The sequence below is a fragment of the Bos taurus genome, chromosome 23 (genome assembly GCF_002263795.3).
Source record: "Bos taurus isolate L1 Dominette 01449 registration number 42190680 breed Hereford chromosome 23, ARS-UCD2.0, whole genome shotgun sequence".
Classification (NCBI taxonomy): domain Eukaryota; kingdom Metazoa; phylum Chordata; class Mammalia; order Artiodactyla; family Bovidae; genus Bos; species Bos taurus.
The window spans coordinates 45,414,490-45,428,502 of NC_037350.1; the positions used below are offsets into that span (position 1 = coordinate 45,414,490).

Below are 14,013 nucleotides of genomic sequence, written 5' to 3' on the forward strand. Positions count from 1 at the left end.
ACCAGGAGCAGATGTCTCTGTTAATGATGTCTCTCTTAAGTGCTTTCATAGATAAGAGAAGACGCAAGAGATTGGGCTCATAAACCTCCTGAAAAGTCTCCATCTAAAGGCCTGTTCTGCCAGTTTTTCCCAGAGTGCCTTTTTCCTGATCTCTACCTAGAACTCCTTTCAGAGTGCGCTATAGGTCAGCAACTGCAGTGGCGCGGGACCTAATCCTTGTAGAGACGGATGGCAAGTAACATTTTGGCAGCATACATATTCTGAGAGAAAACTTTTCCACTCGCAACAACGCCTACCTTTCAGATATCAAAACTGAAGCCTGTGTTTACCATAGCTGACTTCAAACAGCCAAAGCTGAGAGTGACTAAGACCTGAACAATTCCACTTAGGCCAGACCCTCACCAACTTAATGGAAGACTCTGCTGAAAAAATCGATAGGACTTGCCTTAACCAGCTGGGATGACACTTATAGGAACTAAACCACCCACAACCCAGATAATCACTATGGTGTGATCACTCACCTAGAGCCAGACATCCTGGAATGTGAAGTCAAGTGGGCCTTAGAAAGCATCACTACGAACAGAGCTATGGAGGTGATGGAATTCCAGTTGAGCTATTTCAAATCCTGAAAGATGATGCTGTGAAAATGATGCACTCAATATGCCAGAAAATTTGGAAAACTCAGCAGTGGCCACAGGACTGGAAAAGGTCAGTTTTCATTCCAATCCCAAAGAAAGGCAATGCCAAAGAATGCTCAAACTACCACACAGGTTGCACTCATCTCATAGGCTAGGAAAAGTAATGCTCAAAATTCTCCAAGCCAGGCTTCAGCAATAGGTGAACCGTGAACTTCCAATGTTCAAGCTGGCAGAGGAACGAGAGATCAAGTTGCCAACATCTGCTGGATCATCGAAAAACCAAGAGTTCCAGAAAAACATCTATTTCTGCTTTATTGACTATGCCAAAGCCTTTGACTGTGTGGATCACAATAAACTGTGGAAAATTCTGAGATGGGAATACCAGACCACCTGACCTGCCTCTTGAGAAATTTGTATGCAGGTCAGGAAGCAAGAGTTAGAACTGGACATGGAACAACAGACTGGTTCCAAATAGGAAAGAGAGTACCTCAAGACTGTATATTGTCACCCTGCTTATTTAACTTATATGCAGAGTACATCATGAGAAATGCTGGGCTGGAAGAAGCACAAGCTGGAATCAAGACTGCCGGGAGAAATATCAATAACCTCAGATATGCAGATGACACGACCCTTATGGCAGAAAGTGGAGAACTAAAGAGCCTCTTGATGAAAGTGAAAGAGGAGAGTGAAAAAGTTGGCTTAAAGCTCAACATTCAGAAAACTAAGATCATGGCATCTCGTCCCATCACTTCATGGCAAATAGATGGGGAAACAATGCAAACAGTGGATGACTTTTATTTTTCTGGGCTCCAAAATCACTGCAGATGGTGACTGCAGCCATGAAATTAAAAGACGCTTACTCCTTGTAAGGAAAGTTATGACCAACCTAGATAGCATATTCAAAAGCAGAGACATTACTTTGCCAACGAAGATCCATCTAGTCAAGGCTATGGTTTTTCCAGTGGTCATGTATGGATGCGAGAGTTGGACTATAAAGAAAGCTGAGTGCCGAAGAATTGATGCTTTTGAACTGTGGTGTTGGAGAAGACTCTTGAAAGTCCCTTGTACTACAAGGAGATCCAACCAGTCCATCCTAAAGGAAATCAGTCCTGGGTGTTCACTGGTAGGCCTGATGTTGAAGCTGAAACTCCAATACTTTGACCACCTGACGCGAAGAGCTGACCCATTAGAAAAGACCCTGATGCTGGGAAAGATTGAGGGCAGGAGGAGAAGGGGACGACAGAGGATAAGATGGTTGGATGGCATCACCGACTCAATGGACATGGGTTTGGGTGGACTCCGGGAGTTGATGATGGACAGGGAGACCTGGCATGCTGTGGTTCATGGCGTCTCAAAGAGTCAGACACAACTGAGCAACTGAACTGAAACCACAGATTTAATTACATACAGTCCTAGGCCCTGGTAGAGCCGTTTTTTGAAATAAGATACAAATAATTAAGATATAGTTTTAAGACTACCTTTGTTAGAAGATTAACTAAAGCCTACAGCCATACCACCCTGAACGCGCCGCATCTCATCTGATGATGGAAGCTAAGCAGAGTCGGGCCTGGTTAGTACTTGGATGGGAGATTAGCCAAGTGTTTTTTTTAATGGGCTGAAGCAGATTTAAAATAAAGGAAATGTCATTTTCCTATCTTAACATTTCCTTGTCATCCACTGGAAATAGAACAGTTTAATCAAGTTTGGCAGCCTCTCTTTAACCTTCTGTTCGGAGCCCTGAACTTCAGCATATGCATTATACATATGTATTTTATTTATCTGTAGCTCTTAAGCTTGTCTTAACTTCCTGGTATGAATGTCTTTTTATACCATTTGTTATCAAAATGAACAAAATCCTCATTAAAATTATTAGAACCACTTGAAGAGGCCAAAGTAATGCAGGTTTTTCATTCTTCCCCCACTTAAATAGAAAATCTGAAAAATAACTCCTTTATCCACTTTTGGTAAAAATGTGTTCAGGATTTTATATTATTTTAAGCCACAATATTTAGAGAAAGATCTTTATTTACTTTACACAGCAGTAAAAATTATATATTATAGGTTGCATGTGTGTGGGCTCAGTCATTATGTCATGTCCAATTCTTTTGTGAGCCCTCTGGACTGTGGTCCACCAGGCTCCTCTGTCCATGGGATTTCCCAGGCCAGAATACTGGAGTGAATTGCCATTTCATTCGCCAGGGGATCTTCCCAACCCATGGATCAAACCTTTGTCTCCTGCATTGGCAGGTAGATTCTTTACCACTGAGCCACCTGGGAAGCCCATATTATACATTAAGATACTATAATATCACCATGATATATAATTAATATTGCCTTTCAAAAAGTTTTACCACAGTTTTTAAAAAAAACCTGAACGTGATTTTTAAGCTGTACGTTTTCTTCAAAAGAAGAAATTCCAAGCTTTTACTTAGGGGAAAAAAAAAAAAAGTATATTTGAAAAAAATTTCCTGCTAGGAAAAATCTGGGATTCACTGCATCATTCGTATTTTCTTCTTTTTTCTCTTTTTTTCCAACATTTCTACTGTTTTTCTCTTCTTGGCTGACACCAGGCTGTTTCCCCTTGTTGGCTTATTACTGTCACCAGTTAAACTACATTTCTCTGCGTCTGGTTTTGGCTGCTTTTCTTCCTCCTGGACTGCATGGCCAGATTCCTCTTTGTTGCGTCTGGACTGTTCTTTACTTACTAAAACACAAGAGACAGGGTGTTTAAAGGCTGTTTTTCCCTCTAAGGTAAAATAAGTTGACAATAAAGTCAAGTTATCTGGCACTCCTCCACCTCAAGAGATAGCTTAAATTTTTTTAAAAGATCGGTTTCACTTACCAGGAGCAGGCTCGGCGGCAGCAGGCGGGCTTTCTTTTGTGTCTGTCCTTCTGTCCAGCCACACCCCAAGACACGTCAGCCTGGCGTTCGTGTTTATTTCACACAATAGAGACGGGGAAACTTTCTATAATGTGAGAAAGAAAATGTGAGATAACATAAAGGAATTTTAAATAATTTTGTTTCCATAACCAAGTTACCTTAATTAAAAACTTACACAGCATTTTCTTGAGTATAAAAGGAATGCTGTTTAGAAAACACTTGTGACCTTGACTCGTGATTGGTTTGACTATGTCCACCAATTCCTAAGAAGCACTTCACTAAGGAAAGGCGCTATTTGATCTTGTTCAGTTCCAGGTTTTAACAAAGAACCTTGCACAAACTAGGTACTCAACAAACCACACTCAGAGACTGTTTTTAAGAGAATAAACCAACACTCTGTAAGAGGGAGACTACCAGAGAATTTAAATGTGTAATTATCTGGTTCAAAACTATTGTTAATTCTACAATTGATCGCAAGTTCCCCATTTTTTCCTAGCAATGGCAGGATTTTTATCTAACAGAAGGTTATAGAGAAGATCATCGATACACAGAAGAGAAAAACATGCTGTTTCTCTGACTGAATGAGCAGGAGTTCTGGGATCCAGCCAGTTCAGACTCACCAATACCAACCCCTGGGGCAGCACTACGGAATCCTAATCTTAAAACCATGAATATCAATCAGGCCTTGAAGAGATGGAACATGTAAAAGATCTGTGCCCAATGAACCTTTAAGAAAATCCACCTCACTTAACTCAAAGTCATACTGACAGTAAGACCTGCATTTGGTTTATTTATATTGTGTTGAGACACTGACCTTGTCCTGCTTAAGCTTCCACATTTTGATGAAACCATCACTCGATGCTGTAACAAGAACGTGATGCTCTGGAGTTTCAAAACTGAACATGTCTTTTACCCTAGGACAAAAACAGTGACACTGTAAAGGAGCCTTTCCTCCAGACAGTATGATGCTGCTAGAAAACTTCCAGGCACATAGTCTCTCGACTTTTCAAGGCTTCGGGTATTTCCAAACTGCTCAAACAACAGTGCCAAAAATTTAACATGCCTCACAATCCCATGAGTTGGTTGAGTCATTTTCAGGGTCTAAATTCCAAGATAGAATTGACTGTCAACCATACCTTAAGAAGGACTTGAAAAGATGATAGACAACTATAATCAGATTATCAGGAATAAAAGGAATTATCAGGAATTAAAGGAAATAAAGATATTCAAACCCCCTCCACCTCAGGAAACTATTGAAAGACCGAGGCCTCCTCCCCTTGTCCTCAGGGCCCACCACCCACCTTCTGAGCTACTATCATTTTCCTTCTGGATTATGGAGTAAACTAACTGGCCTCTCGGCTTCCATTTTTGCACCCTAACAACTTTTAAAAAAACCAAACCTTGTTATTCCCAGGCTTAAAATTCTACAGAGGTAGGTTCGGTTTCAAAACACCACAAGAGGGAGGAAGTGGCTGGGACATAGAAAACCCAGCACCTACAAAGGCATTTGATATATAACTCAAACTCCTTCCCACAACATGTCAGGCCTGGCACCATCTGGCTCCCTCTGACCCAGTGACAGTCTTCTATCTGTTCCTAAAATACACCAAGCTCTTTTCTCCCTCAGGGCCACTGTGCCTACAATTCTCTGTTTTAGAAATAGCTCCTTTATCCCAAAGGTCTCATTCCCCCTTCCCCGATCATCCCATCCAAATAAGTTACCTGTGTTATTCCCAAATTGTAATACCTATTTCCTTCCTGTTAGGATTACCTGAGTTCTTGTTTATCCTATTTGTTGTCCCTGATAAGATAAGAGCCAGGAGAGTGCAAGCTCCTGCTGCAGTCTTTCATTACTGACACTCAGCAAATACTTGTTAAACGAACAACCAAATATCCATGAAGAGCTACATGGCCTTGAAGAATAGGCTCCCTTCCCCAAAACTAGGCGGGCAGAAACCAGGGCCTGTCTAGTGAGTGCAGTATTCTATTTGTAAAGAGAGATTTCTTAAAGCTAAACTATGACACAGAAAACGAAAACTGAGAGTTGTCTGGGACTTCCTTGGTGGTCCCATGGCTAAGGCTCCACGCTCCCAGTGCAGGGGACCCGGATTCGACCTATATCCCACATGCCACAGCGTGCTGCAACTAAGACTCTGTGCAGCCAAATAAGCATTTTTAAAAATAACAAGAATTGTTTGAAACATAAAAGAACATGCAAATAAAACACATGATCACCATTTTACAAAATTAAAGCAGAAAAAGCAGGAGCAGTAAACTCCTGGGTGGTTAGAACTGGGTTGGTTCCCTTCTCCATCACCTAACAGGGTGGTAACCTTGGTCCGGTTATTAACCATTGACCCTGAGACTCACGTCTGCCTGCAGAGATACAGTGAGTGGTAAGAGGTGACGGAGATGGATGCAAGACAGAGGTCAACATGTCATTTATTTCTCCTGCAGGAAAAGCAGAGTGTAGGAAGGGGCCACTGGACAGGCAAACAGAGGGAAAATAGACAAGAGTGGTTGGGGCAGAGCTAATTTTTTTTTCCCACTCAAGTATGAATTGAGGGTTCCAGGCCGCAAGTGTAATGAAATTATTGAGAAAATAAGTCTGTTGTGCCAATGACTAGTCCTGGTGACGACTTCACCACTTTTGCATCACTATGGCCAAGACAACATTTCCACCATCCTCTTGGGAAAAATAAAAAAATCAGCTATGTAGATATGTCTATTTCTGTAGTCGTTCACAAAAAAGTCTGCCTTATGAAGCTACTGCATTTATAAGAGACCCTCCACATACAAGTACACAGAGATTAGTGTGTAAAAAAAAAAAAAAAAAAAGTTACCTGTTTTCATGAGCTTTAAACTCAGAGAGGCATGTTAGGGAATCACAGTCAAAAAACCTTACAACCTCTTCATCTCCAGCCACTGTGAGGACAGATTCCTAACAGAGGGGAAAATAAAACACACATTAACACCCAGAATGTCATCAACAACTCTGACCATCACCATATACACTCAGCTCCCACCATTGACTTCCGATCACTTACTGAAAGAAATGTAACAGAAGACACTCTCCTTTCATTTGTGATGGTGCCACTGACGGATGCAGTGTCGAGCTGATAGACGTCTATTCTGTTCAGTATGACAACTACGTATTTCTCTCCTTTTGGCGACCATTCCACTATGTGAGCACCTGTAAGTTACAAGAACAAAGCTGTTGTATTTCACAGATAAAAAAAGAAACTGATCAGGAATCATAAAAAAAAATACCAAATATTTACACTGTGCACTTTCACATCCATTATCCCATTAAACCTTCACAGCAAACTTATGATGCATATTTTTGTTAAATTTTAGACAAGGAATTGGTTTGAAGAATTATTAAGGTCATACAGTTCATAGGTGGCAGAGCCATGCCAAAAATCCCAATAGAAAGAGGAGGGGAAAAAAGTGACCTAAGGCCTATGCTCTCAGAGAGAACCACCACCACATAAGGAAATAACTGTAGGTGTGCGGACACGAGAACTTGTGTGTATACACATTCACAGCCTATCACATTTTCAAATGCATTCTAAACAAAAGCACTCACTTTCGGCTTCCCTGGTGGCTCAGTGGTAAAGAATCCACCTGCCAGTTCAGGAGACATGGGTTTGATCCCTGATCTGGGAAGATCCCGCATGTCTCAGAGCAGCCAAGTCTGTGTTATTGAGCCCTCATGCCTTAGAACCTACGCTCCACAACAAGAGAAGCCACTGCCGTGGGGACTGCACGCCACAGCAAAGAGCAGCCTCCAATCGCTGCGACTAGAGAAAAAGCCCTCGCGATGACCAAGATCCAGCACAGCCAAAGATGAAATTTAAAGAAAGTCAAAAAACACTCACTTTGTTTTATGTTTTTTATGAATGCCGATCTTCCTTCCACAAGATTCCATGTTCTGCAAAACAGGAAGCTCATTTACCGCATGATCACTGACTGACCATGTGTAAAGCTAAGTTTAATGAAGACACAAACGAACATTTACTACGTGGCCATTCAGAAGAACTACCTTCTTTCTTATGGCAATGCCCGAAATATTTCTTATCAAGCAAGATTAAAACTCGCTCTGTCCCCACAGTCCTTTCCTCTGCTGAGTTCACTGTATTTTCAACAGGCTTCACTCCCTAAACCCCCTTTATATAGACCCCTCTCTACCCCACAGCTGACGACTGCAATGTAGCATGTGTGTCTGCATTTAGAGCTTTTCATTCCCCCGCCTTTCCTTATGAAAAGGTTCATAAGCGTTCAGCTTTACCCTGGTGTCTGACAATGGCAGACAGTATAGAAACAGTACCAACACCAGCTTCCCTGGTGGCTCAGATGGTAAAGAATCTGTGTGCAATGCAGGAGACTTGAGTTGGGAAGACCCTCTGGAGAAGGGAAAGGCCACCCACTCCAGTATTCCTGCAGGACAGCTACTCACAGGGGCGTGGGCTCTTAAATTTGAAGACCAAAGTCCACAGCTTAGTAAAGGTGCTCCTGGGCCTTCATGACTCACCTCAGTGTCTTATCTGTACCCACAGACAGGGCCAACTTGCCAGATGGGTGAATGGAAAGGAAGGTCACATGTCCTCTAAAAGGAAACCGACAGTTAGCCCCCAGCTTGACTGGCACCTGGAGAACACTGAGAGCAGGCGGGACTCACTTGTGAGCTCTGATCGACTTCAGGCACTCCCATCTCCTTGCGTCCCAGACACAGATGAGGCCGTCCTCGGCCCCGCTGATCAAGTGCCTGTTGCCGTGGAATTTCAGGCAAGTGATCGTGCCTGTGGAAAAACCAATCAACGGTCTCTGTTACGTGTACTCACGTCTGCAGCTGCAGTGCCAAGCCAGCCACAGACCTTTCGTGACTGAATGAGCATGGCCATATTCCAGTAAACCTGCATTTATAGAATCAGGCCATCAGCCCAGATTTGGCCTGCAGACTGCTGACTCCTCTGGCTGCAAAGTCTAAATATTTATATTTTGTCCTTTTCAGAATAGAATATGAACCCCTGGGTCAGTGCTGTCTCTGCACAAATCCAGATCGATTCTTCACATGGCTCTTTATACTGAAAGTCAAAGATCTGTGAGGAATAACTGTGCACACACCCCCTCTAAAAACCAAGAAAAATATGTGGGCCTATGTACTCCTCACAGTGGGAGATTCTAGCCATGTCTACCCACGTCTTCCTCCTTCACTCTTGTCTTATTTCTTATTTTGGAAATGCTGTTTTCCCATATCTTCTACTACTTCTGCCCATGATTCTACCTGTTACCTGGAAAAGAGCTTATGTACTACCAGCTGTTTGAAAACAACACTTGTATAAGAAATGAAAGAAATCAAGAATCCTGTTTCATTCATCCCCTATCTAAACTCTTCCCAGGTCAAACTCTGTCTTGAGGTTGAACATCTGCGCAGACCAGGTACAGACCAGACTTGTTCAGCTTATGTCTCCAAGCCCAAGGGAGGGAGAAGCCTTCCTTGTATGAACTGGGACTAGGAGACAGAGGAAAAGGAATGCACACTTAAGTCACCCAAAGCTGAGCTGCTTCCGAAAAGCAAGACACTTGTCAAAGTAGCTAAGGACTATCTCACAGGGCACTTAAGGAGGACACTGATCACTCCAAATTTCTGCTACGAACAAACAGCAGACTCGCAGCTGGCAAGAACCTCTGAAATAGATGAAAGGTAGTGTAAAAAAAAGGGGTATTTGTCTTATCTGCCTTTTGTTGCAGAAAACTACCTTCCTCAGGCAAGTTTTTCCTAACTGAGCACCTGAGTAAGAGGCTCTACTGTCCTGAGTTCTTCCTTCCCCTTCTTCTCCTGGAGCACACGTGAACCCCCTCCCTGTCTGTCGCCTGGAAAGACGCAGTGACAACAGCATATGATGCTCAACACTAGGGGCTTCCCCCTCGGCTCAGCTGGTAAAGAGTCCGCCTGCAATGCAGGAGACCTGGGCTCGATCCCTGGGTTGGGAAGATCCCCTGGAGAAGGGAAAGTTACCCAGTCCTGTATTCTGGCCTGGAGAATTCCACGGACTATACAGTCCACGGGGTCGTAGAGAGTTGGACACAACTGGGCGACTTTCACTTTCACTTCACTGGGGAATAAATCACCTGTTGGGTCTGTCTGTCCCCCAATCCTGGTGCTATCCTGCTCAACTTCACCATCAATGTGAAACCCCAGCTGTGACTAGGGGATCACTCCTCCTGACCTCCTCCACTCCAATAACCTCCACCTCCTTGCACTCCAGTCCCTCACATGGCTATCCCCTGGAGCTTTTCCACAGTAAATCTCCAGCTCTAAGAATCTATCCCCTGACCGCAACCTCTCACTGTTCCAGCCCTTCCCGGCCTTCCTCCACTCACGCTCGCCTGCTTTATGTTCTGGAGATCTGCAGATTCTTGACACCCTACTCTCTCTAGGCCAACAACCTATTCTTTGTCCAAAACCCTCTGTTCCCATGTAAATCAATCCTTCTCTCACACACACCAAGTAACTTTCCTTTGACTACAGAAGTGTGTATAGCCTACTGCAAGCAGATGTCCATCGACAGCTTCTGACTCCAGCAGGCAGGCTCTCTGCTGGTTCTCAGCGTCTCTCCCACACTCACACTGCCAGCACCTTCCTCAGGCCTGCACTGCTCTCTGCCCCCATTCAATCCCAACCTCCTCCACTCGGGGTCCCCTGGGATCTGACCCCACTGCCTCTCCAGCCACCCCAACCTCCCTGTTAGCCTTCTCAGAACACCGAGCGCCTTACACGTCCCCAGGCACACCAACAGTCAAAAAAGCACAGGCTGCAGCTGCAGGCTCAGGTTCTGGTTTTAGCATTTTGCGACCGTGGGCAGTCCTGTGACACCTCTGAGGCTAGGCTTCCTCTTCTCTGAACTGAAGCCACAGCTGGCCTCTCCTGGCACAGCGCTGGGCACCTGGCCCTCTCCCAGAGTCAGCTTCTCCCATGGCGCGGCCACTTGTGCCCCTTGCACGGCCTGCCCTGCCCTGAGCATCCTTTTCTCCATCTTGCCAGTTTCACCTGCCCAACAACTGACCTCTTCTTATAAAACAGTTGATTTAATGTCATTTTAAGGAAGCTTTCAATGAAAACTTGCTTCCTCCTTCTGCCCCACTAGACTGAGTAAAGTGTTTCCATTCTGGCCCGATACAGACTGTGAATAATGTAAGGATAAAGAACCACATTTTGTCCACTTCTGTATTTCCTAGCACAGATTCTGCTCATGAGACACTTATGAATTGTTCAGCTGAAGTAGAACCATAAAGTAGTAATGCCTCAACACTGTTATCTGAAAGGCCACGATTTTCTTACCATTGTGATGCATGAGCGCCCCATGGTCGACTTTCTTTTTCATGTCGTAAATGTGAATGGTTTCATCTTTGCTCCCTGTGACTACAAAGCGGCTGTTGACAGCCACCGCTGATAAGGAGGCAGTGTGGGCGTGGTGGGTGAAGTCGGCCACAGGAGCCCATCTCTGCTGTAGGGAAAAGCACATGGTCAGTGAGCGCCACGGTCACATCACAGCTCCCTACAGAGAGGTAAGAGGCTTCATGATCCATGAAAACTGAATGGATTCTACGAACGGAGAAAAGACAGGACAGATTCACAGAATTGAATAAAGAAGGGACAGTAAGAGAAGGGGAAGGCAACAGTGAGCACCATGACTTTAAAAACAATTACGAAGACTGGACTGGGGCTTCCCAAGTGACTCAGCAGTAAAGAATCCACCTGCCAATGCAGGAGATGTGGGTTTAATCCCTGGGTTGGGAAGATCTCCTAGAGGAGTAAATGGCAATCCACTCCAGTGTTCTTGCCTGGAAAATCCATGGACAGAGGAGCCTGGCAGGCTACAGTCCACGGGGTCACAAAAAAAAAGACACGACTGAGCGACTGAGCACATTTACGGACGAAGATTGGGCTACAGGGACTTTAAAATCTCATCCAATCCCTTAACTCCTCAGCAGGTTTACTTATCCATGAGCCTCCATACCGTTCATTCACTCACATGTCCAAATTTTGATTTGAATTTATTCACTCAAACACTGAATGACTATTACGTGCTTGGCACCATTTGACACAGTGAACGAAACACACAGAGCAGTGAACAAGAGAAACAAAAGCACGTATTCCAACGGAGCGTCATTCTGTAGGAGTGACAAGACAGTATGATATCACACAGAGCACGTATCTATATAACAACAAGACCTATAAAGAAAAATAAATAGTATTTGCATTAATATCAATATAAGCTCTGGAGAATGACCAATAATGAAGTCTCAAGACCTCTACGCTTGCTGCGATGTAACTCTCAGATTGAACGAATGCGATTTGCTCAGTGCAAAGAATGACTGCTGAACACACACACATATCCTGCCTCCCATAAAAGGACATACATCATGAAGTATTAGCAAAATGAATAAACCAAGGAAGAAATAAATTCACCAAATTTGTTCAAATACACTTAGGAAGTGTTATAAATTAATTCCTAAAAAACGACAGCAAAATAGTCCTTCTGTCAATCAGGACAGAACAGCCCTCTTTTGAGTAAAGGTGCAACATTCCTGAGGGGCTGCTGTGGCCATAAATCAGAGAATAACCTTTGTCTGTACATCTTACAGAACATTCATCATCGGGGCTACTGCCTGAATAGCTTTAGAGGCAGTACTAGGTAATAGTTAAGAGCTTTGAGAGAGAGGGGAGGGAGGCTCAAGAAAGAAAGGATATTCATGTAACTATGGCTGACTTGCGGTCTTGTAGGGTAAGATCCAACACAATGTACAGCAATCTTCCTCCAATTAAAAAATAAATTAAAAAAAGAGCTTCAAGCATCGGAGACAGCTTGAAAGGTGAGTCCCAGGTCAGCCAATTATTAGCTCAGTGGCCTTGAACAAGCAGCTTAACCCATCTCAACTTCTGGATTCTCATCTGTAAAAGGGGGACAACTGCATCTGCCTCAGAGGGTTGCTGTGAGGATGACTACGTGTCTGCAACATGGAAAGCGCCGTTATTACAAACAATAACACCATCAGTAGCGTCATCTTCTGAGTGTTCAGACCACGTCACCTTTCAACCAGAGGCAGATGAATAACCAGAGTACACAACAAAATAAACAAAAGCAATTTAACTAAGCTACATACTTCCAATTTTCTGGTTAACTCAAAACTGACACCACAACATCTTCATAAAGAAGTACTCAATAATTTCTAGGAAATTATCTAAGGAAGTCCTTTAGAGGGAAAACACAGTACTGGGCTAAAAATTAGATCTTATTTCTAGTAGGAAATTTCTGGGTATTTCCTAACTACCTGTTTGAGCACTCCCAATTTACTTAACTTTTATATTACTACACGTAGTAAAATACTGAACATTTTTGGTGGTCTTGAGTCTCGTCAGACTGCAACCCCGTTTTCTGTAACAGGACAAGCTCCAGGGGGGTCTGTAGGCAAGAACACTGGAGCGGATGGCCATTTCCTTCTCCAGCGGATCTTCCTGCACAAGAGACTGAACTCTCGTCTCCTGCACTGGCAGGCGGATTCTCTATCACTGAGCCACCAGAGAAGCCCACAATACTTACCATACTTTGTTGTAACCTTTTCTCTACGTTACTTGCCTTCCTCATCATCTCCCTACGTGGTTAAGCTCTCCAATGCAGAATCCATACGTATGGCTTCTTCGCACCTTCACTGCAAGTAATGGTCCCCACTAGAAGGGCCCAATAATTAACTGGTGTCGTTTTACCAACGAAGCGTTTACCTGAATCCAGCGCGAATAATTTGCTAAAATTCCAGGACAAAAACTCAGGGAAAGAGCGAACTGTTCTTTCAACTTATAGAAACGACTCTTAAATTCATAACCGGCGGCCCACAGGCCCGATTGCAGAAACGCAAACTTGCTTTGTGCGCCGTAGTCACGACGTTCACTACAAAAGCCAGATGCCACGTCTTATTAAATGCCTTCTCCATGCTTCAAACGGCTAAGTATATTCTTAGTATATGTTCTAAGAATATTCTACGTGTATATTCTAAGTATACTCTAAGTCTCTTGAGTTTCATTCATCGATGAAACCCTAACACAGCAGACAATGTGCTCCTCTGAGGTGCTGTTTACCTAGGCCGCTGGGAACCAGGCCTGACGCCCCGCCTCCCCACCACCCACGGTCCCTGCGCGCGGGGGCTCTCACCTCGCGGTGGCCGTCGCCCACGGGCTCAGGGTGTACAGCGAATCCAAAAAGGACCTGCTCGTAGCATCCAGCAACCACCTCCATCCAGGGGCGAACGCGTCTCCTCCTCAGCGAACCTGACGCGGCGCAGGGCGGAAGTGACGAAAGCGGATGCGACGGGAAGGAGGGTCCTTCCCGGTCGGCGCTCAAGTTACGTCAGGCCCGTGGGGCTGCCTTTTAGATGCCTGCATCCATGATGGAGGTGGGGGGGGGGGGGCGGGTGGTTTCCGGCGGGTCAGAC

The 14,013-nt window shown here is 44.3% G+C and overlaps 1 protein-coding gene across 2 annotated transcripts; it reads right to left on the minus strand.

Moving 5' to 3' along the window:
- Nucleotides 1-2,645: 2,645 nt before the first annotated feature.
- On the minus strand, nucleotides 2,646-13,872 carry PAK1IP1 (PAK1 interacting protein 1). 2 transcript variants are annotated; one of them, XM_005223850.5, is made up of 10 exons: nucleotides 13,734-13,872; nucleotides 10,865-11,030; nucleotides 8,201-8,321; nucleotides 8,054-8,128; nucleotides 7,401-7,453; nucleotides 6,567-6,712; nucleotides 6,363-6,460; nucleotides 4,334-4,433; nucleotides 3,481-3,604; nucleotides 2,646-3,342 (listed from the first exon to the last, which is right to left on the minus strand). In XM_005223850.5, the coding sequence occupies exons 1-10, from the start codon at nucleotides 13,815-13,817 to the stop codon at nucleotides 3,128-3,130; spliced, it is 1,182 nt and encodes a 393-aa protein (XP_005223907.1). In that variant the 5' UTR covers nucleotides 13,818-13,872; the 3' UTR covers nucleotides 2,646-3,127.
- Nucleotides 13,873-14,013: the final 141 nt, after the last annotated feature.